Source organism: Pan troglodytes, chromosome 9 (assembly GCF_028858775.2).
Source record: "Pan troglodytes isolate AG18354 chromosome 9, NHGRI_mPanTro3-v2.0_pri, whole genome shotgun sequence".
Taxonomy (NCBI): domain Eukaryota; kingdom Metazoa; phylum Chordata; class Mammalia; order Primates; family Hominidae; genus Pan; species Pan troglodytes.
Genome location: NC_072407.2, coordinates 19,299,362 through 19,322,180, shown reverse-complemented (window position 1 = coordinate 19,322,180; position 22,819 = coordinate 19,299,362). Strand labels below are relative to the sequence as shown.

At 44.1% G+C, this 22,819-nt stretch overlaps 1 protein-coding gene across 2 annotated transcripts in view; it reads right to left on the bottom strand.

Moving 5' to 3' along the window:
• INSC (INSC spindle orientation adaptor protein) overlaps positions 1-22,819 on the bottom strand; it is a 132,273-nt gene that overhangs the window by 10,299 nt on the left and 99,155 nt on the right. For both annotated transcript variants that reach the window (XM_001172337.7, XM_001172325.6), the window contains exons 8-10: positions 11,880-12,051; positions 7,690-7,868; positions 604-670 (exon numbers count right to left, since the gene is read on the bottom strand). In XM_001172337.7, the coding sequence (XP_001172337.3) occupies positions 604-670; positions 7,690-7,868; positions 11,880-12,051 (418 nt within the window). The remainder of the gene's footprint in view (positions 1-603; positions 671-7,689; positions 7,869-11,879; positions 12,052-22,819) is intronic.

The window sequence follows — 22,819 nt, the reverse complement described above, 5'->3', positions numbered from 1 at the left end:
CTTCATTTTCCCCGGGGCACTGTCACGCTATTATTGCTGGACATTTGCTATCTTCTTATACATTATCTGTCTTCCACTAGAATTTAGGCCTTACAAAAGCAAACAAATATTCACATATATAAACCCAGTTGCACACATACAAGCACACACATATATGCTCATGCAAGCGTGGAGACACGTGTACCTATTTTTTTTTTTTTTTTTTTTTTTTTTTTTGAGACAGAGTCTTGCTCTGTCGCCGAGGCTGGAGTGCAATGGCGTGATCTCAGCTCACTGCAACCTCCGCCTCCCAGGTTCAAGTGATTCTCCTGCCTCAGCCTCCTGAGTAGTTGAGATTACAGGCGCCCACCACCACACCCAGCTAATTTCTGTATTTTTAGTAGAGACAGGGTTTCACCATGTTGCTCAGGCTGGTCTCGAACTCCTTACCTCAGTTGATCCGCCCACCTCTGCTTCCCAAAGTGCTGGGATTACAGGCATGATCCCTGCGCCCGGCCACATGTACCTATTTACATACCTGCACAGGCATTCACACAAGCACAAAGACACAGTCCCCTACATCCAGATAATCCACATAACATGTACAATGCTGCAAAGACATACCATTCTCCTGAATGATGTCAGAGGCACACTGTTCTAGGACAGACATGTTTGCCAAGATGGTCACAATCTGGAAAAGATAATTTAGAAACCTCAGAAAATGAGCACACCTGATCCTAATAGTCCTCCCTACAGACAGGTCAGCCAGGGGCTACAAAGCTTCCTTTTATCCCATGACTCCTTCCTGTCCACCGGGCCTATCCTTCCACGGCATTTTCTTCCATCCTTATGGGCTCCTGCCACCCAGACGTATTTCCCCGGTGACTAATGCCCATTTATCAGCCTATGGCTATAGGACGGCCCCCAAGGGCCCCAGGACACCCTGGAAAGACTAGCATAACCCTGGGTGAAGTTGGGGCCCGGTAGTCTTTCTGCTCTGGTCCCCAGTCCTGAAATGCAGACAGAACCAGCAGGTCCCTGGCCCCTGAAACTCCTCTGTGCTGGCTTGTCCTCCTGACAGCTAGCTCTTACTCTGGATTGACTTCTTCCATCCAAGCTTCTTTCCTGGATACTAACCCTCACCTACTTTCAACCTGTGATGAATGAAGGCTAAGGTCACATTAGAGGGCATGAGTAGGAAGAGGCAGCGTTATCAAGCATTGGGTATTACATGGAATCTGATGAGAAAGTGCATACTCAGCTGCACATTGCAAGTCTGTGGTAAGCCTCGCTTATCAGTCATCACTGAAAGTCTCTGCCTGTAGGAAATGGGGTATTGACACCAGGTGGACAGTGAGTCTCAGTTACAGCTTTGTGGGTTGTAACCAGCCTCCCCGGTACAGTCAAGGGAGAAAAGAACTCACAGCGCAAACTGGATTAAGGAATGGCCTGACAGAGGACTCATTCCAGGGACCCCAAACTGCAAAAGGGTGCCAAAATGCTACTGGAATAGATTGGGAACATGGCACCTGTTAACTCAGATACCACCCACAACACTGCTCCTGACATAAACAGCAAGATGAAAATTCACCCACTTTCACAGAAATGGACAGCGCTCGCAAGTGGTAATTAAAATGAATAATAAAATAAAATTAAAAAACACTTCTCACTGGTACAAGCCTCTCTCTCGAAAGGTTTCTTCAAAGCTTGCAGGATGGTATAAGCAAAAACTGTGTCCCCCCTCCGCTGAGACAGCAGTTGACAGTCTACTGAGTAGAATTCAGGCAGCTAAAATTCTGAAACTGGATAGTAATGTTATGTCTACCAAGAAAGAGTATTATCTACATTTTAATTACTCTGGATAACACATATTACTATTTTACTCTGGATAACAAATACATTTAAAAATGTCTCCTTTTAAACAGAAAGGAAAAACTTTACCATATTAATAGAATATCTATCTCTCCCCTTTCCTTCTAAACACATGTTGGAAGGGGATTCCACATTCTTTGGCTGCTGCAGCATCTGTGTGTGTGACAACCCCTTCCAGCTCAGACCCCATCAGGGGCCTGGTTGGATAAGCATGACTACAGTGGGTTGCCAGAGGAAGGACAGGAGAATACTCTAGAACCTTTATCCTGAAAGCAACTCTGTACCACCAGGTGTTTTATGAAGTGGGTGACAAGCTCCTATTTGCAGTTAAGAAAATAATAGGACTAAAGGAGGTTTAGGACTTAGAGGCTCTTTTACGTATTTATTTACTTGTTTTTGCACTTTTTAAGATTGTGTTTGTGGGCTCAGTGGAAGGAGTTAGAGGAAAAAGCTGGGTTGGAAAGTTCCCCAAGAGGCATCGTGTGCACATTCTTATGAGGGAGGAGGTACACGGCCAAGTCCATGTCAGTTTAGAGTTTGTTTGGCTATCTCTGGGCTGTTAGCAGGAAGCATGGACTCTGTTTCCACCACACAGGGGCTGAGACATCCCACCATCACCAGGCTGGCCTTTCTGAATAAAAACACTTACTTGACATGCAGATTCATGGAGGAAGGAAGGAAGGAGGGAAAGAGGGAGGAAGGGAGGTAAAGGAAGGAAGGAAGGACAAACTAGGAAAAGAAAAGGAAATCTTTGTCTGCGGCAACGGGTTCATTACACAGTAATTATTAGCCGTGTCACAGGCACCACGTAGGTCTTTGTGTCAGACTAATTTAGATCCTGTTAATGAAAATTACTTCCTCTTTACAGAGCCTGTACCCCATGTGGTTTTCTGGAGGTGCAGATGAAGTATTCAATTAAGTACAATTTGAATAAATGCCAATTATGCCCTGCTTTGAGTCCCCCTTGTGAAACATCCTTGTGTGCACCATAACATAGAGGGGAAAGAGGTCATTGTTTATCCTCACAGTCAAGTCCATGGGTGGGATTTTAGGGACAGCTGTTTTACCTGGTTGGATACAAGTTAACAATGCTGTCAGGGTGCAGAGTGCAGGAGCCAGGCAGACAGTTTCCCCGGCCCAGGCTAATTCAGTCTTGTTTGATGATGTTCAATTAAGTTCTATTCCACCTAAGTGAAAGGGCACCATTCCCCCTGCATTTGTTTGGTGAATCCAGAGGACATCACCTTGAGAGAGGCCCTAGGTGAGAGGTCAGTATAATGTGATAGCTAAGCGTGTAGCTCAACCTACATCTAAATCCTGGCTTTATCACATTTTGCTATGATCTTGGCCATGTTACCTAACCTTCTGTGGCTTGGTGTATTCGTTTTCTATTGCTGCTATAACAAATTATCACAAACGTAGTGGCTTAAAATGACACAATTTTATCTTGCAGTTCTAAAAGTCAGAAGTTCTAAATGAGTCTTACATAGCAAAAATCAAGTTGTTGACAGATCTTCATTTATTCTGGGGGCTGTAGGGGAAAATCAATTTCCTAGTTTCTATTTTCCAGCTTCTAGAGGCTGCTCTCATTCTTTGGCTCAGCTCTATCATCCAGGCTGGAGTACAGTGGTGCCATCTTGGCTCACTGTAACCTCCATTTCCCGGGCTCAAGCCATCCTCCCACCTCAGCTTCCCAAGTAGCTGGGACTACAGGTGTGTACCACCATGCCTGGCTAATATATATATATATATATATATATTTTTTTTTTTAATAGAGATAGGATTTTGCCACGTTGCCCAGGCTGGTCTTGAACTCATGAACACAGGCAATCTGCCTGCCTCAACCTCCCAAAGTACTGGGATTACATCAGGCATTTCTTTACAGCAATGTGAGAACAGACCAATACAATTGTCACCACATTAACTATATTTCCTGACCCTACCTTCCTGTTCCAAAGCTTACATTCCCTGTCTCAGACCCATCCCAGTCTCTGGTTCTGTTAGAGAACCCATCCCATTCATTATTGGGTATTCACTTTGCTTCTAAGTACTTTACGAGCGTTATCCCATCTAATCATCATAATGACATGAGGGAGGGAGCAAATGTTATTATCCCCATTACACAGATGAGGAAATTGTGGCTCAGAGATTAAGTGATTTGTCCAAGGTCACATAGCTGGGAAATGGCAGAACCAGAATGTGAACTCAGATCTGTCTGAACTAAAAACCTGTGCTGTTTCTAATATGTCATATATGTATATGACAGAGCTTTATAAACTATAGAGAGATTTTGAGATGTGAGACAAAAATGAAACCCCTAGTGACTGGCATTTCCTGATAAATGGTATTCACAGTGAGGTCCCAGAAATGTTGCAAAATCTAGTCATTCTAAAATGCCGAACAGATGAGGTATTACTGTGGGAAGTATATACTAGCACTCCTTCCCTTATGAAAGCAGTTAATTCCTGAAGGCCACAAAAAGTCAGACTCAGTAAAAATCTCTATTATATATTAGATAAGATAATCAGGTCTCTTCCATCCTAGATTGTCCCTGCTTGACGGATAGGCCAGAAGTTCACCAACAAATTTGGAGGCAGCCCGTTTCCTACCTCCCCCTGTCAGATCTGTAGCTGGATTCTATGGGCAGTATGGCTCCTGGAAAATACCTCCTGGGCATGAAAATATAGGACTATTCAGATTGCTTGTCAGGCTTCTCAATGGCTGACCATGTCAGCTGCAGCCCGTGCCACCTTCCTGTGGATTAGCTGAAGGGGATAGAAGAGCCTAGGCCCAAGGCTGCCCTCACCAACGTCCATACACCAAGGGTGGCGACAGGATAGGCATACCCAACGAGGCTTCTGTTGAACAAATTAAGTGGACCTGGCTTGCCAGGATGATGGAGGGGTTCTCATTGTCCAAACAGAGGTAGTCTGTATAGATCCAAGACCAAGAGGCTCCACACAGCATTGGCGTCATTGGCAGATTCATTACCGGAAGCCTCATGGGGCATTTAATCTCCTAAGTATTTTAGGGGGCGGTGAGCACTTCAAAGCCTAATTCATCTTCTTTGTCTTCATTACAGAGAGCCCTCTGATCACCTTAATCCTCCCACTGCAACAGGAAAGAGCCATTTGTTTCTTTAATGGGTGCACTTTCACTAGCTAAGTGGTTGTTCTGAGACAGGACAGAAGGTGAAGCCATCCTGAGGACAGTGGGTGACGTGCCTGGCTCAGACAGTGGAGTAACATGAAAAGGTACCGACTCCAGGTGCAGAGAGAACTATCTGCTGGCAGCGCGACCACATTCTCTCCCTACCCTGATCTCCTTTTCCTAGGACTCAGTGAGGCTTCAAGAGGGGGCTAGTCATTCCTTGTGATAAGAAGGGGACTTCTACACATAGAGACAGAGGACGTTCAAGATGGAAGAGGTCATGCCCATTTTACAGATGAGGGGACTCCTCTCTGGAGGGTCCCATTCAATGCTGTGTGCCACACATTCAAAGGCCAATTGTAATAACATTGACAGTGGCTTCCATTGATTTAACAGTTTCTATGTGCCAGAGTCTGTACCAAGAGTTTATATTTATTTATTAATTAATTTAATTCTTATTTCAACTTTGTAAAATATGTATTATTTGTTTCCATTTTACAAATTAAGAAAGTGAGACACAGACTGAATTGCCCAAAGTGACATGATTATTAACAGCAAAAAAGCCTCAAACTCAGGTTGTCTGAATCCAAAATTCCTTGTCTTATTGCCTCACTACTGGATCTTGTAGGAAATGACCGGAGTCAGCCACAGGAGAGGCACTTGAAGGTGAAAGAGCCTAAAATTATGTCAGGTAGATGAAAGACCCAGCAACTGGAGGTATCTATCTGAAGAGAACATGAGCATGAGTAAGGAAGATCACAAAAAGTGGGCCCTCCTGTCTCCCTCTCTACTACCAAGGGTATGTCTATGGTAGGCATGGGGCATGTCCCCCTCAGGAGTCAATCAAGCCAATAGCCAACCAGGGGGCCACCACTTTATCTGTTACTGTCATACCTTCTCTCTACAGGGACCTCTCCAACTCTTAGAAGTAATAAGATCAGACTGGAAAGGAAGTCTGGAATCATACATATCATACATAGTTTGGAGGGCCAAGTTGAGGATTTTGGATAATTCACTACTCATGCTCTTCTTTGGAGCATCAGGTTTAAAAAGTAATGATATTCACCATTTATTAAGAACTTAATAGGGGCTAAGCCTTACATCGGGTCCTTGCATATCTTATTACACTCACCCTCACAATAACCCTGCAATATAGACATTCATGTCCCAATTAATAGATGCAAAAACCCAACACCCAGGAGCCTTTGACTTGCTCAGTGTCACTCAATTGATAAATGGCCCAGGCAGGACCAACACCCAGTCTGTGGTTCAACAGCTGCACTACCTCCTTTCTTCAAAGATGACAGCAGATGAGAGTCAAAGATCAAGTTCTAAGTCAGGATTTAAATTTAATCCTCATTTAAATGCTGGCTAGCTGCCTGCCAACCATTTAATTTTGGGGACATCCTCTTGAGCCAAAATATTCTTATCTATAAAATGGGGCAAATATCACCAGTGTCACAGTATTATTAGAACCCTCATACGCAAAGGCTTAGATACTAGAAAATTATCTCCTAATAGGAGCTTCTACGGTCAGCTGCCCTTTCACAGGCGATTCTGAGGATAAGAAATAACTGACAAAGTTTGGGGAACTTCACCAAGGGCACCAGCTCTAGGCTAGAGGCCTTAAAAAATCCTAGGGAACATGGATCATGCCCTCAGAGGAAGAAAATCACATGAAATAATTAAGAGGAATAAACGTCATTAGATAAGTCAATACTGCATTGTGAGGTATGAATTCTAAGAAAAGGAGGCAATTCCAGAGGGCCGAAACCATCAGGGAAGGCCTTCCTGCAGCTGCTGGCATGGAACAGAAACCAAAGCAGCTTCAGTTAAGAGATAAGCCTGGAAGAGGTGATGGTTTAGGGGCTAAAATGCAGACAGGGATAAGCTGAGTTGAGGATGAGAGGATCATGTAACTTAGAGCTCAGGTACTGGGAGGAATTTACAGAGACCACCTAATCTACCACCCCCACTCCTTGGTGGTGATGTGGGAGGCCAAGTGTGGCCAGAGGTGAAATGGGATAAAATTCTAGAACATCAGAGTTCAAAGAGCCTTTAAAATACCCCCATTCTATGTTTTCAAACACTTTTAGTAGTAAAACCCCCTTTCTACCAAAGAAAACCTTTCATGGAGCTCAAATATACAAAGACAATTATGACTGATGTAGAAGCTGAGGCCCCGAATGAAGGTTCTGCTCCAAGCCCCTGTTTCTCATGGAGGTAAAGAGGGGAGCAGTTCACTATAGGGTTCAGTGTCAGATGGCCACCAACATGACCAGGACACAGACCTTCAGAGGAGGTCTAGGCACCTTCCATGGGTCTTTCCGCCTCCCAGAATAGGCAATCTGAACAGAGATTGAGGAAGGCCCTACAGTGGTTGGGATGGGCAAAGCAGGTAGGAGATCTCATAGAGGGGCTTCAAGGTCAATGAGAGACACAGAAAATATATTCTTTTACCTTCCTGCAGCATGTAAAGCTCATAATGGGATGGGCAAAGTGGGTAGGAGGTCTCATAGAGAGGCTACAAAGTCAATGAGAAACGTGGAGAATATTTGCCCTCCTACAGCATGCAAAACTAACAGGACTCCCATGCTCTCTCCCCTGCCTCAGAAACTAAGTGCTGGCCTCCTAACTTCTGTCTCCATGGCTATGAGCCCTGGGCTCAGTGCCTTCTGGGCGTCTTACCTGGTCCCGAGTGTAAGGCGTGTCCACTCTCTGCTTGTCACTGCAGGCTTCCAGGAGAACACGGATGGCATTCAGCTGCAGGAGCATCTCGCAGGCCATTGTGTCAAAGAACGTGATGTTGGCAAGGGCCGCAGAGGCCAGTAGGAAGACTTCCCCTGATGAGGCCTCTTGGCACAGTTCTGGATGGCAAAGAGAAAGAAAATAACTTCCGTGCCAAGTGTTTTCATATCACGTGTCTCATTTGGTTCGCACAATACCTCTGGGAGATCTTTTGAGCAGGTGTTATAATACCCATTTTACAGATGAGGAAAGTGGCTACTAGAGAGGCAACAGTGTCTGTCTACCCAGGTGGCAAATGGGATTTGAAACCTGGTATGTAATTCTACTCACTCCTTCATCCAATAAGTATTTATTGAATGAACACTATGTGTCAGGTGCCACTGGGGTCTTGGGATGGCATAGTGAACAAAACAGGTCAGGTCCTTGCCCTTGTTGAGCTCACACTTTACTAGTGGGCAAGAGAAAATAAGCTTTTAAAAATTACTATGCAAAATTACAAAGTCTGATAAATATGAGGGAGAAAATAAACAAGTGCTAAGAGAATAACTAGTGTTCCGCTGAGGTGCGCAACAAAAGGTGTCCCTAAGAATGTGACTTTACAGCTGAGACCTTAAGGGAAGAAAGGGGCCAGTCATAAAAATACTTGGGGAAACAGAATATTCTAGACCAAAGGAAAAGGAGATACAAAGCCTGTGAGTCGGGAAGGAGCTCTCAGTCCATGTGTGTCTCCGGTAATGCACACTAGCCTGCTGCTAAGCTTGCCTTAAGGAAGAGACTAAAGGTGAAACAGAGAGACTATACCCCTCCAGCTGCCATCAACAGAGCCTCAGTGCTTCCTTTTGGTCCCAGGATAAGGGTTATCTGGCAGCAAGAAAGTCCTATACCAAGCTCCTGAATGTCAGGCTCTTTAATCCTAGTGGTCCTAGCTTAGCCCTAACCAAATTCCCCCATTTACCATCTGTAATTGTACTAAGGGCCTTTAAGGAGCAGAGTAACCTTATCCTTCCACCACCTGACACATCCCCCATGGGCTCCACAGAATCTGGAATGGACGCCCACCTCAGGAGGAGGCATAGATGGGCTCTATCCATGGTGCTTCCCCCATTTCAGTGGACCTGACGTCTGGCCCTCAGCTCCAACTTCACTACCAATCAAGGTACTTCTCCGGTCCAGGCCCTCTCCTACTGATAACACCTTCACAAAACCACAGGAGGCAAGGCCATACTTCAGAAAAAGAGTCCCAGGAGAGAAAGAAAGTTTGGGAGACAAAATTGAGCTGTGTTCTATCCTGGTCCCTAGTTCTTGCCTCCAGACAGTCTATACTTCCAGGTTCTGAAGCAAATGCCACCTCTTAGCACCTACCTGTGCAAGCACATTCTGATCCCTACCTTTTAGTTTTAGTAGTAAAACCCTTTTTCTACCAATAACATTAGTCAAACACCTGCAGTGGGCCTTGCACTGTGCCATTAAATTCTGAATACCCTCAAAGTAGAAAATGATTGTCCACATTTACAACTAGCTGAATCTTAGAGAAGCTAGTAGTATCAGCAGCTACCATTTCTTGTTTACTCACTGCTGTACATATTTTTTACTTCATTACATAATTTAATCCTTACAACAATCCCATTTTTATCACTATTTTGTAAATAAAGAAATTGAGGATTCAAATGTTAAGTGATTTGCTCCTGGTCTTATGGCCAGTAAGTAACTGTTTGAGGCTAGAATCAAATCCAGGTCTGCCTGACTCCAAAGTTCCCATTCTTTCTACATTACAAGTTGCTTCTGGTCTCTCAGCCTCTGACTCATTCCCAGCAATGCTTCCACAGATGTGGGTTTTGGTTCTCTCAGGAGGGTAATGCCTCCCTCTGGGCAATGTTGCTCCCCACAGCCCAGGTTTGACCATTAGATATTCATACTCTTGATCCAACCACCCAGGACTGGAAAAACAGATTAGCCAAGGTATTAAGAACTCTGATTCCCTTTATCCAATGATTGCCCTATCCTCTGATTTTGGGAAAATCACTGGAGTCCTCAGCCCCTTCCAGGCCACCTCCCTATATCCATGGTTTTGAGTGAGTCTACAGAGCTCAGTGGCCTACTTTGCTGTAAGATTCCTTCTAGGTCCTAACACTCCCCCTCATTCTCATTCAGTTGCTATTGCTGCCGACACAGCAATTATTAACACAACCACCTAAGTGCCTTTTAATTTTGCTGCACATTTATTTGAACTACAGTCTGAGTCACCTGGGATGTGTTAGGAAGATTAAATTGAGGATTCCAGTGACTCATTTATGAATGAATGAGTCAAGAAGTTGGGAATGGCAAGAAGATGGAGGGCTATTTCCCACCAAAGAACAGAGCTCTGGCTTCCTGCCCAGAAGATATCTGCTGAATCTCAGAGTGGACTATACAATGCATCTTCATCAGGATGAAACAAATAGGAAGACCCCTTGGCTCAGGAAGAAACCCAGCCTGGGCAGTGAAGCAGGAACGAATATATGACAATAGTGAAAGGTCACTTGGACTACATGTACTTTTATTTGATAATGTTTATAAATTGAGAAATTTTCTATGAAGCTTACAATTTTTGTCTTATCTTTAAAAGTCTATGCCTTTCCCACATGGTAACAATCAACTGAAATTTACCAGTGACCACACCTTTAGACAGTGCATGGGCTTTTCAATTTGACACAAGACTCAAACACCTTTATTCTTCCACCTGGCTCTCTTCAACTCATTTATGTTTCTTACTGGGCTCTGGTGGATGTTGAATATGAGACTCCTGGCATAAGTGAGTCCTAATGCTGTTTTGTGGCCTTAGGAAAGTAACTTAACCCCTCTAGGCTTAGATTCTTCACCTAGAGAGTATGCTTAGAACTGTAGGGTCTCTTGAGCTCCCTCGAGCCAAGACTTTCAACAATGGGCTTCCATGTTTTCTCAATTTTGAATAAATGTGGACATTGGCAAATTGATTTCTCCCAGCCTGACCTGTGAGTGCCACTGCCCCCATGACTAGAATCAGCCATAAACTCAACTTCACTGATGTCTTCTATGTGCAAAGTACTTGCAGATCTCCAAATTCTAGAGTTAGAAGGACCCTTGAGAGAAACGAGTTGCCATGTCTTGTTTATATTAGGAAAATTGTGAAGTGGGTTTTACAATGTGACATGGTAAGAAGTGAGTGGCGGGATCTCACACAGTACCGGCGCAGGCTTGCTGCACATAACCACTTGAATGGATGAGTGAAAAGCCCGAGTCCAAACCCAGGGTTCTGACTCCTTGCCCAATGTTCTTTGTTGCCCCTAAGTTCATGCTATTTCAGATATTCCCAGCCCTGGCATGGTGACTCCGAGAGCTAATCCTAAATTTTCTGATGAAATTAAATTTCATTCCATTTCAATTAGATACAGATATAAAGAGAGTGCCAGAGAAATAGAAACAAAGATCACCATTAGCACTTTTAAAAGAAAGAGGTGGGTCACAAAAAATTCCCTGGGGATTGTTATCCAGACAAGCCCTTTCAGTTTCTATAATTTAGCAAAGGAAAACTAAGAAAAGAGCATATTTTAGATACGGATCTATGATTCTCCTGCTGGGGGTACATATGTTTGAATAGGGGAACCTAGAGGAGTCAATGCTTTCAAGGCCCCATGATATGAGGCCAATGGTGGGATTTTCAGGCAGCAGGTTGTGGTGGGCTGGTGCTCTCTGAGAAACCATTTTCCCCAGTCATTGCTGCCATAGTCACTGGGTACAAGAACTGAGACTTTAGGAAAAATGCCTATCAGAGTCTCTCGATCTGAGTATCTGAACATCAAAATTTGAGGCCCCACTCCTTTCCGGGGCTTGTCCTGGACTCCCTTCTGAAAGGCCAATGAATCCCAAACTGACAATAATTCAGGTTGCTTCTCAGAGGGCCGCACACGTTTTCATAGGAAACTCTTGACAATAGAGCTCATCAAAGCCTAATTCAGATCCATTAATTGTGGGATTTCAGCAAATATGATCATCTATGCAGGAGATATTTGGGGTGCAATGAGTGGCAGATGGGAAGGCCTTCCTGGCAATTTCTGAAGACAACTGTGCCAAGGCCCTCTCCCCTAGTGGTCCCGCTGCCCAGGGTGACTCACTGACAAGGGCTGTCACGATCTCCTCCATGCTCTCCAGGAAGCTACTGAGGTGCTGGGTGACGGGCAGGTGTGGGGAGGTGACCTGGGCCACCACAGCCGCAGCCTCAGCCCGTGTGGCCTCTGAGTGGCTGTCGTCGGTCAGGATGTCGGCCAAGCACAGAACGCCATCCACCTGCAGATGGAGAGAGGGAGCTCCCCTGTGCATCCTGGGTGGACACCACTGCCCATGACATTAATGAGACAGATACAGATTCAGCCCCCACTACATGGAAGCCAGCTCTGGCTTCCCAGAACAGCCCAGGACCCCATGTGGAACCAGGGACAATCCAGTGATAAGGCCCTCATAATGACTCAAATTCTGGCACCTGGAGGCCTCTGCTTTGAGTCCAGCAGAGATCAGTAACCTTCCATGGGCCTCCTAGATAGCGGACATCAAGTCAAGTGTCTAGAGTCAGGACCCTGGTCATCCACCACAGCAAATTGTCATAGAAAGAACAGTCACTTAGAAATCTCACATCCCTGACCTCCAATCCCCTCTTCCTTGCTGTGTGACTTGGCGTTAGTCACTTACCCTCTCTGAGATTCTGTTTCCTCACCCTTCAACAGGGTGTTGTGGGATTGAAGAGATAAAGCAGGCAATGCCTGATCTAGAAGAGATGCTCAAGAAATGTTGGTTTCTTCCTCCCTTCCTCATATTTAGCAACAGGATGAGCTTAGTATTTCCTTCCCCATCTTGTCCTCCACCATTCTCCACTATAGAAATGGGGCTGCTTTCCTGGTGGCCTTGCTTTCTGTGCCCAACCAGTAAGGAGCAAACCTGAAACTGGTGGGACATTAGTGCCAGATAAGAACATGTTTCCAAGCTCTGCCCGGGTCAGATCTGCTCTTGGCATAACAGCTTCTGCTGAGCATGTGCTTACAGTGTGCCAGGTACCATTCTATAGAGTGCACATGTTATTACACAATCTATTCCTTACAATAACCCTCTGAGGTCAGTATTATTATTCCCATTTTACAGACAAGAAAGCTGAGTCACAGAAAGGTTCATTGACTTGCCCCAGATCAAGAACTTTAAAAGCAGTTGGATTGGTATTCAAACTCAAATGGTCTGGTGTCAAAGCCCAGGTTTTGAACAGGATATGATGCTGCCTCCTAAGAAGTGGCACCTGAGCTCAGACCTCAGCCTCCATTGGGGTCAGTACACAAGACTTGCTGGAGAAAAAGAGGGAAGGAGCTTGTCAAGGTTAGCTCTGCAGTGCTACTGCAGCCCCTCAGATGCCCCGGACACCAGCCTGCCTGGGGACCATGACACCAAGCACCAAGTCCTTCTCGGGTTGGGAGTGGGAGGTAGGGATGAGGCAGGGGAAGAACAGGAGAGGTGGGGTGAGGAGCAGCCCGTGCTCATTCCCTACACCTGCCACAGACCTGAGGCTTCTGTCCCTGCGCCGTCCTGCCACTTAGCTCCAGTGGGCCTCCAGAGGTCTGCATTTCATTTGCCTAATTATCACCACTGAGTTCTGTGCCTCCCTTAAATGGCTCTTGGGAGCTGTAAGGTCCATTAGCTGTGAAAGCCTTTGGCAATCTCAGACTCAAAGGAGACAAATGTGGAAACAGGAGCCCAGGGAACTGTCCACAATAAAATTCACCTGGATGTACTTAATAAAAGGGAACAAACAGCAGCCATGCGGTCCCTGGCAGAACTGGACTCATGCCAGGTGTTTAACAGGCCTTCAGAGAGAGGCCTCGTTTGGGCCTAGAAAAGGGAAAGGAAGTGGTGGCTAGAAGCAGGAAGCAGCCCTATTGCCAACATAAGAAACCTCTTACCCCATCTGGCTTTCATCCCTTTCCTCCTTCCAGCACAGATCAAGCTCGTTGCTAAGAAGCTATAGGATCATTAGTGGGGAAATGTCTCAATCAATCCCGTCTCCTTAATCTCAACGTGGTTGCAGATGCTATCCTGGTCCCCAGCTCAGATGTGAATACCAGTCGGACCCAAACCAGTAACTTGCCCTAATCCCCAACGCATGCTTGGAGATAGGCCAATCTGAACACACCAGAGAGGCCAAGGATTTGATGGTCCCCAGGGTCTGCTGCCACCCAAGGCCTGGCTGCCAGGCCTGCTCCCTAGTCCAGACTGCTGCTCTGAAACCCCATTGAATAAAACATCCCTGACATATACTGCATGCCAAGCCTTGTGCTGGGAACAGTGTCCACTGCAGTGGGGGAGGTGATTCACATCTACAAATTACAAATGAAGATGCTCTACAGAGGGGCCTCCTGGAGGCTACCCTGACTTAATGTCCACACCTCCGGTGGGAGACGTGGCCTTCTTTGGGTCTCCCATGCCCAAGTACCTTTGCTATCATTGTCACATTTGTCACACCAACAGGCCCTGTTTCTCCAAGTGAGGTCTGTGGACCAGCTGCATCAAATTCAGTGAGAGTTTCCTAAGAGCAAGTTCCTGTATCCCACCCAGACCTATTCCACCAGAATTGCCAGAGCGGCTTGAGAATCTGCTTTTTAACAGCTCCACAGCTGACTTTCATGTGCCAGCAATTCAGAGAAGCACTAATACAGTGTGATTCTCTGCTCCTTTGTCTGTCTGCTCCCCTGTCCCCCTGCCATCTCTGCAAGCCTGGGGACCACAGCTTGTTAACTCTTGGCTGCTCAAGGTCTGGCATGTAGTAGGCTTTTAGTAAGTGGGAAATAAGTACAATAAAATAAAATTTGACCTAACACTTAAGGACACACTTTAGACAAGCAAAGCTAAAGGAATGGCGTCGTAGATGGAGGAGCTATTGTGAGCAAAGGCAATTATAGGAAAAGATAGCATTGGAGAAACAGCCAACATGAGAACTTAAATTGATTCTTGACCCCAGGAAAGTGACCCCATCCTGATGTAGACCCCAATTTCTTCACTGTCCTTTGGTTTCCAGAGGATGTGTGGAGTTGCCTATACAATTGCCAACTGCCCATCGTCTTGCTTCCCTTGTAGTTTGTTTTATATGCTTCAGATCTCTTTTGGTAACTCATTAATTATCCCTTCAAAAGGGAAATATATATATGTACATATGTATATATATAGAGAGAGAGTAAGTTTTAACAAATAATAAAATGAACACCTGTATGTTTAGATGTATATGCCTAATATCCAAAAATTCTAGTTCTAGAAATAAAATCAAGAAAGTCCCCTGCACACCTTTCATGATCTCTTACCTCTGATTTCTCCTGCTGGATGGGCCATTACTCTGAGTTTTATGCATATTATTCCCTTGTTTTCCTCAGAGGTTTATTGCAGGTATCCACTGTTAGTTTTACAAGATTTGTACTTGACATAAATGGTATAATGCTGAATATGGCAATTTATTTTTCTCTCCAGTCAGTATTTGTTTATGAAACCTCTTCTTGTTGTTGCATGTGGCTATGATCCATTTATCTTCACTGTTGTATGGTATTTCATTATATAAATCAATTTCAATTCATTTATGCATTCTCCTGTCGATGGGTGTCTGAGTGGCTTCCCAGTTTTTGCTATAATGGACAGTGCTGCTATAAATATTCTTCTAAATGTCTTCTGGTGAACATGTGCCAGTTTCTTCAGAGATCCCAATCTAGGAGTGGAATTCCTAGGGCAAAGTGTTTCCGCATCTTTAGCTTTATTGGTATTGCCAAATTGTTTTGCGACATGATAGTAGTAACTTTTATTCCCACCAGCAATACATAATCACACTAAACACCAGATTCTTGCCAATACTTGCTATTGGCAGATTTTTAAATTTTTTGCCGATTTTATGGCTACAAAAATTGTATTTTAACCTGCATGTCTCCACTTCCTAATGAGGTTGAGAGACTTTTAATATCATTATTTTGCTTTGATTTGGTTTGTTTTGGCTTTTGTTTTTTGCAAGTTGGATCTCCTCTACTATGAATTGCCTGTTTAGCATCTTTTCATAGGGGCCAAATTTTCCTAGCGTTTCGTTCTGATGCAGCTGACCAGCCACTTGGTCTGCTGCCAGCAAGTTGATCTTCATATTCATTACCATCTCAGCAGCTCTTGCACAGCCCAGCTCACCATAGTACGAGGCCACTCAAGCGCCCCACACCACTGGGTTCTGGGCTTCCCAGCACCTGAGGCAATTCCTGTAGCATCAGAACATGCACAGACATTAGATTTAGGCCTACCTAGGTCTGAATCCTGCCTCTATCCTTTACTAGCTGAACAATTTTCTTACCTACTGATATGGTTTGGCTGTGTCCCCACCCAAATCTCACCTTGAACTGTAGTTCCCATAATCCCCATGTCATGAGAGGGACCTGGTGGGAGGTAATTGAGTCATGCTGTTCTTGTGATAGTGAGTGAGTTCTCGTGAGATCTGATGATTTTATAAGGGGCTTCCCCTCCGCTTTGCTCTGCACTTCTCCTTGCTGCTGCCATGTGAAGAAGGATGTATTTGCTTCCCCTTCCACCATGATTGTTAAGTTTCCTGAGACCTCCCCAGTCCTGTGGAACTGTGAGCCAATTAAACCTCTTTCCTTTATAAATTACCCAGTCTTGGATATGTCCTTACAGCAATGTGAAAACAGACTAATATACCTACTTTGAGCTTTTATCTATAAAACAGGAATAATACCAATCTCATAGGTTGTTTTTTTCCTCCTTATAAAATAGGCCTAAAAGTAACAACTTCAGAGGACCATTGGAATTATTAAATGAGAGACTGCATGTATAGTGCCTGCCACATGGTGGCACCATCATTCCCTCCCCTCCCCACCTGGTGGCTCCTAGGCTTGGGGCCCTGAATCCTAGGTTCACCCTGCTTCTGCCTGTCCCAGCCTCCTCACTGGGCTTCTCTCCAGAAGTCCTTTCTGCACACTCTTTTTGGAACTGAGACCCCACCAGGAACCTCAGCTCTTTGCACTGGGGCCCAAAGTTTAGCCACTTGTTTAGACATCCTTCAGTCATGCAGCCCAGAACCAGGACTTTTAAAATGGGAGTGATTTCTGTTTTGATTCCTAACTAGGAACAATGCAATGAATAATTGCAACTCCTCAGAAGGGAAGAAAGAGAAAATCAGTACTATCCCTGCATTTCTATAGTTCAATAAACATTTCCTGAGCACCTACATTGTGATAGGTGCTGACCTGGGCAGTGACACAGAGATGAAGCAGAAATAAATAAGAGAGATGAAGACACAAAGATGCACAGCAACAAGAAAATGGAGAGTGAGACAGAGAGAAGGTGAGATAGAGAGGGGAGAGAGAAATCATATGCTTACAAAGGATTTGAGAAATTGTCTGATGCAAATCTCAGTCAATCAATTCCTTTCTCACTTGGCCTCCCTGTAACCTCCACTGCTCCTGAGAATTCAGTTCTCTCCATCTTGCCCTGATCTCCTGCTGAAACTTTACGACACCACACTTTTAGGCTCCTCCCTAGCTCACCACTTTTTACCATTTGCTCTGTTGGCCTCTCCTCCTTTGCATTCATCTCAACTGGCATATACCAGGTTTTGCTGCCAGCCCGCTTTACTCCATATCAGACAAAGGCACCCAAACCCAGGTTGCCTCAGTGACTCTCTACAATGACCCCTAAACCTAGCCCTCTTTTCTGAGATCCACGTCTACATTCCAAACTGCTATCTTATCATTTTATATATAATTCCAAACATAATTTGCCTGGATATTCCACGGGCACCTCAACCCCAATTCACTTAAAGCTGAAGTGGTCATTTTCCCTGTTTTCCCTGCTTACTCCCCTCTCAGAGCTGGTCAGATGTCACTTCCTCTGTGAACATGCATGCACCTCCCTCACCCAGAAGAAGTCATCTCTGTTCTCCCCATTGCCACATCACTGTGGTCTGACCTCAGCTAGAACACCTATCAAGTTAGATGGTCTCTTCTGGTAACATGCACATTCCCCAAGCAGATTTGAGCCACTCAGGGCAGCTCTTATACCAAATTTTCTCTAGATCCTCAGCATCCAGCTGAGGCCTAACACACAGCAGTTTACTGATGAAGTATGGGCTGAATGATGAGGAAATGGAGGCCCAGGGAGGAGATGAGATTACCTAGGCCACATGGCAAGTTAATGCCAGGGCCAGGACTCCAATTCTGGCCTCCTCACTTGTTGTCCCATGCCTCCCTCATTGGGGCCTCTGGGGAGAAGAGGAAAAGCTGGTGAAAGGGCCAGGTGAGCAGGGGATGCTCAGCTTAGTTCCCATGATGGGCCCAGGAGTAGCCCACCCTGAGGCCAGCTGCCCCAAACACAAGTCCCATTTAAGGAAAGTCTGCATCCCCAAATCACCCACTTCCCATCCCTTGTTGTAAACTTAATGATGCCAAGAGAACAATCTAATCAAAGCACTTTCACATCCCTAAAGAAATTGCTGCTGGAAGCACTTATAGATAATTAGATTTTACATGGAATGGAATGGGCCTGGGCCTGAAGCCAGACCTTCCTCATGGGCGGGCATGCAAGTGGTGATGAGGATGGCCTGGCTTGGTCATCATCTAGGCAGCAGAGCTGATGCACCTGGAGTCTGGATACAGAAGGGGCTGGTGAATGCTGAGATTCTTCCCAGGGAGTGGGAGGAACAGCATGGAAATTGTCTTAGTCTATTTTATGCTGCTATAATGAAATACCTGAGACTGGGTGATTTATAAAGAATCGATTTACTTCTTACAGTTTTGGAGGCTATGAAGTCCAAGTTTGAGGAGCCCACTTGCTGCGTCATTCTGTAGTGGAAGGCAGAAGGGCAAGATATCTTGCATAAAAGGATTGGTGGGGGGCATAAAGCCGAACTCATCTTTTTATCAAGAGCCCACACCCAAGATATCTAACCCACTCCCAAAATAACAGTGTTAACCTATTCATGGGTGCAGAGCCCTCATGACCTAATCACTTCTTAAAGGTTCCAGCTCTCAACAAAGTTGCACTGGGGATTATGTTTCCAGCATATGAACCTTGGAGGACACAATCAAACCATAGCAGAACTTTTGCAGTTAAAGAACCCAAAGTGTACAGTAAACATCATATCAGATTTATGGGCAACATTCTCCTACTGATTATTGGAAAAGCACCATTGGTGGTTTTTATGCAAATATCTAAAGGACACAGGCTAATATACAAAGGCCCATGATATATCACTGGTGCTAGTCTGCTCTTCTTAGTTTTGTTTTTTAGGGAGGTTGTTTTTGTTTTTGTTTTATGTGTCTAATTTTAAGGAAAAGGAGGTAGAGTTGGTTTCTGGATTGTAACAATTAAACAGAATCATGGGAATGCACTGAAAACGCAGCCATAGAGCAGGAGAGTGACCTAGAGATGCTCAAATTTTCTCTTTCTTTCTGTCCTTCCAGACACCTAAAGGCTGCAGGAAAATACATGATGAGTGGGAATCATAAAGTGACTGGAATCCTGCTCATTGGTCTAGGCAGGATGGACCTGTTCATCCAGGGTATAGTTAGAGGGCGAATTCAATTATAATCAGAAAGGGGAGCAAGGGTCACGTCCAAGGAAGCAAAGACAAGTGACAGACCAAGGGAAAGGGCAAAGTATTTCATGGAATAAATAAACCCATGGGTCAGAGGCAGAATGCTAATGTGGACTGTACACCAGATAGGGACAAGGTTCAGGATGACGTCTGCGACAGTCTAAGAGGTTAATTAAAGGCTCCCTTTATACAATGAGGTGTTTGTTTTATGGCGTGGTGATAGAGCTGAGAGCTCCATAGAAAGCTGCAGAAGCTAAAACAGGCCTTCAGGATGATAATATTATCCTCCTCCAAACTAATATATCCCAGCACTCAACTTCTTTTGCTACGTCAAACAAGAATCTTTAGTTAAAAGTGAAATGGAAAAATACAAATATTCATATGTAATATGGAATGAAACAATGAATGAAAAGGATTATACAACCAGTTTGGCAGGCAAGTCAGTGAGGTGTAGAGAGAGAGAGAGACATATAGGCAGAGAAAGCAGGGATGAGTAATTAAGGTGGAAAGCAATTATGGATTGAGTAACTTAAGAGTATATAGAATAAATAATTTCCCTGTTAGGCAGATGATTTTCCTTATAGCTGATTTTCAAACAGATGCTCTGAAGGTGCTTTGGGGGTGGATTTCCCTTTGGGCTAGGGTTACTAGGCATGTGCTGATAAGAAAATATCAAGTTTTCAGCAAAGCACTACTGGGCACAGCTGGGATCTGAATTGTACCCAACCTGCTTCTAGATCAGTGGTCCTCAGCCTGGTTCTTAGATGATTCGAATCATCTAGGACAGTCTTAAAGACACAGATATCCAGACTTTACCACCAGAAATTTGGATTTAATTGGTCTGTGGTGGAGTCTTGGTATCATTAGGGTTTTATTTTTGTTTTTGTTTTTTTGAGACAAGGTCTCACTCTGTCGCCCAGGTTGGAGTGCAGTGATCTGCCCGCCTCGGCCTCCTAAAGTGCTGGGGGTATCATTAGTTTGTAAAACTTAAAGTATAATTAAAAAAAAAAAAAAACTCCTCAAGTAACTCTCATGGACATCCTGAGTTGAGCAGCACTGTTCTAGAGATATCTGTAATACAAGGAAGTTGCACAACCTTCACAGCGAGAAAAGCCTGGGCTCCTTGCTGATTTGGTGAAATGAGCAAGTTATCCACCTTCTATGAGCCTCATTTTTAATCCTTAAAATAATAATGGTACCATACTTAATAATAATAAGTTAAATGTTGACAGCTTTTTCCCTGAAATCAGTAACAAGATAAAGATGCCCATTATCACTGCTCTCATTTAAAACCATACTGCCCAATGCAATCAGACAAGAAATGCAAAAATAGATTGAAAAAGTAGAGGCAAAACTGTCATTATTTACAGATGACATAATTGTGTACATAGAAAACTCTAATGAATCTATACACTATTAAAACAGTAAGTAAATATAGCAAGCAAGATTACTGGATACAATATCAAACTTGTATTTTTTATGTATTAGCAACAACAGAAAATAAAAATTAAAAAACACCATTTACATTTGCATGAAATCATAACTAGGAATAAATCTAAAAAAGATGTGCAAGATGCCAGCACTAAAAACTCAAAACATTGCCAAGAGAAATTAAAGACAGTTTGTATGATGTAGAGAGATGTACTCTGTTCATTGATTAGAATATTCTACATTGTTTAAGATGTCAATTTCTGGCGGGGCCCAGTGGCTCACGGCAGGGCCCAGTGGCTCACGCCTGTAATTCCAGCACTTTGGGAGGCTGAGGTGGGCAGATCACCTGAGGTCAGGGAGGCTGAGGTGGGTGGATCACCTGAGGTCAGGAGTTCAAGATCAGCCTGGCTAACACGGTGAAACACTGTCTCTACTAAAAATACAAAATTAGCTGGGCACGGTGGCACACACCTGTAATCCTAGCTACTCAGGAGGCTGAGGCAGGAGAATTGCTTGAACCCGGGAGGCGGAGGTTGCAGTGAGCTAGAATCGTGCCACTGCACTCCAGCCTGGGCGACAGAGTGAGACTCCATCTCCAAAAAAAAAACCATGTCAATTTCCAAAAATTTAAATTTTTAAAAACCCCAATCATTTCAGCAGGTATTTTTGTGGACATTGACAAGCTGATTCTAAAATGTATATAAAACTGTAAAGAAGTTAAGAATTACCAAGATAATCTTAAAGAAGAACAAAGTTGGTTAATTTATGTTACCAAATAGAAAAATGTATTAGACTATAGGGGCCCCGTGCTCTATTGGCACAAGATGAACAAAAAGGCTAATGGAACAGAAAAAAAAAATCCAGAAACAGACTCATGCATGTATCACTATTTAAAAAAAAAAGAAAAAGGTATCACTTCAATTCAGTGCTGAAAGTATAGTCTTTTCAATAAACAGTGCTGGCTCAATTGGGTATCCATATGGGAAAAAAATTGACCTTGAACACCATTTTAAAATTAGGTTGAAATATATCATAAGCCAAAATTTTAAAGGCAAAACAATAAAGCTCCTAGAAGAAAATTAGGAGAATATTTTCATAATTTTGGAAAAATCAATGATGTCTTAAATGGACGCAAGCAGCACTGACTACAAAAGAAAAGGTCAATAAATTGAATTTTAACAAAATTAAGCATTTCTATTTATCAAAAGACACCATTAAGAGAATTAAAAAACCTACCACAGGCTGATAATATGTATCTTAAGAGAATTTATATGTAGAACGTGTTTTTCAAAGTTTATACATCAATAAGAAAAGACAAACAACCCAGTGTTTTAAAAATGGGCAAAAGACTCAGCCCTACATTTCACAAAAGATGATAACCAAATGGCCAGTAAGGATGTGAACAAGTGTTCAAAACCATTACTCATCAGGAAAATAAAAATTGAAACCATAATAAGAGAGGACGGTACACTCAAGTTGGTCACAAGCAGAGCACTGTATGTCCAGCTATTACAAATCTCCAAATAACTTGGTTTGTATTTTTGAAGTAGCCCAAAGAGAGAATGAAACACTCCTTTGGAAATTGATTGTCCATTAGCTGGGCTTGTGTCTTTCCAGCTCTTCTCCCTTTCTCTTCCTCCAGTAAGTCTCTTCCCCTTTTCTTATCCTCCTTCCTTCTCCCTGTCTCTCTTTATCTCTGTGGGTGACCAGAGGACCCACCACTTGCCGGCAGCAGGTGGTGGGTGATGGTTCTAGTTCTGGGCTTTGAGGGCTGGCCTACTGTCCATGCTGCACTGTCAGTGCCAGACTGTTCCCAGAAGTGGATCCTGCCTACCAAATTCTACCCTAAACCTTCACAGTGTATCATCCTTTCAATCCTCCCTCCACCCCACCAGCCCAAGCAACCTCCTTTACCCTGCTCCCCTCCAAACTAGCACTTGCCCCACTCCAGAAGCATTCAGGGGTGGCTGAGAGTGCCACCTCTGTACCTTGTCCCATGTCCTAGGCAATCTTTGCTTC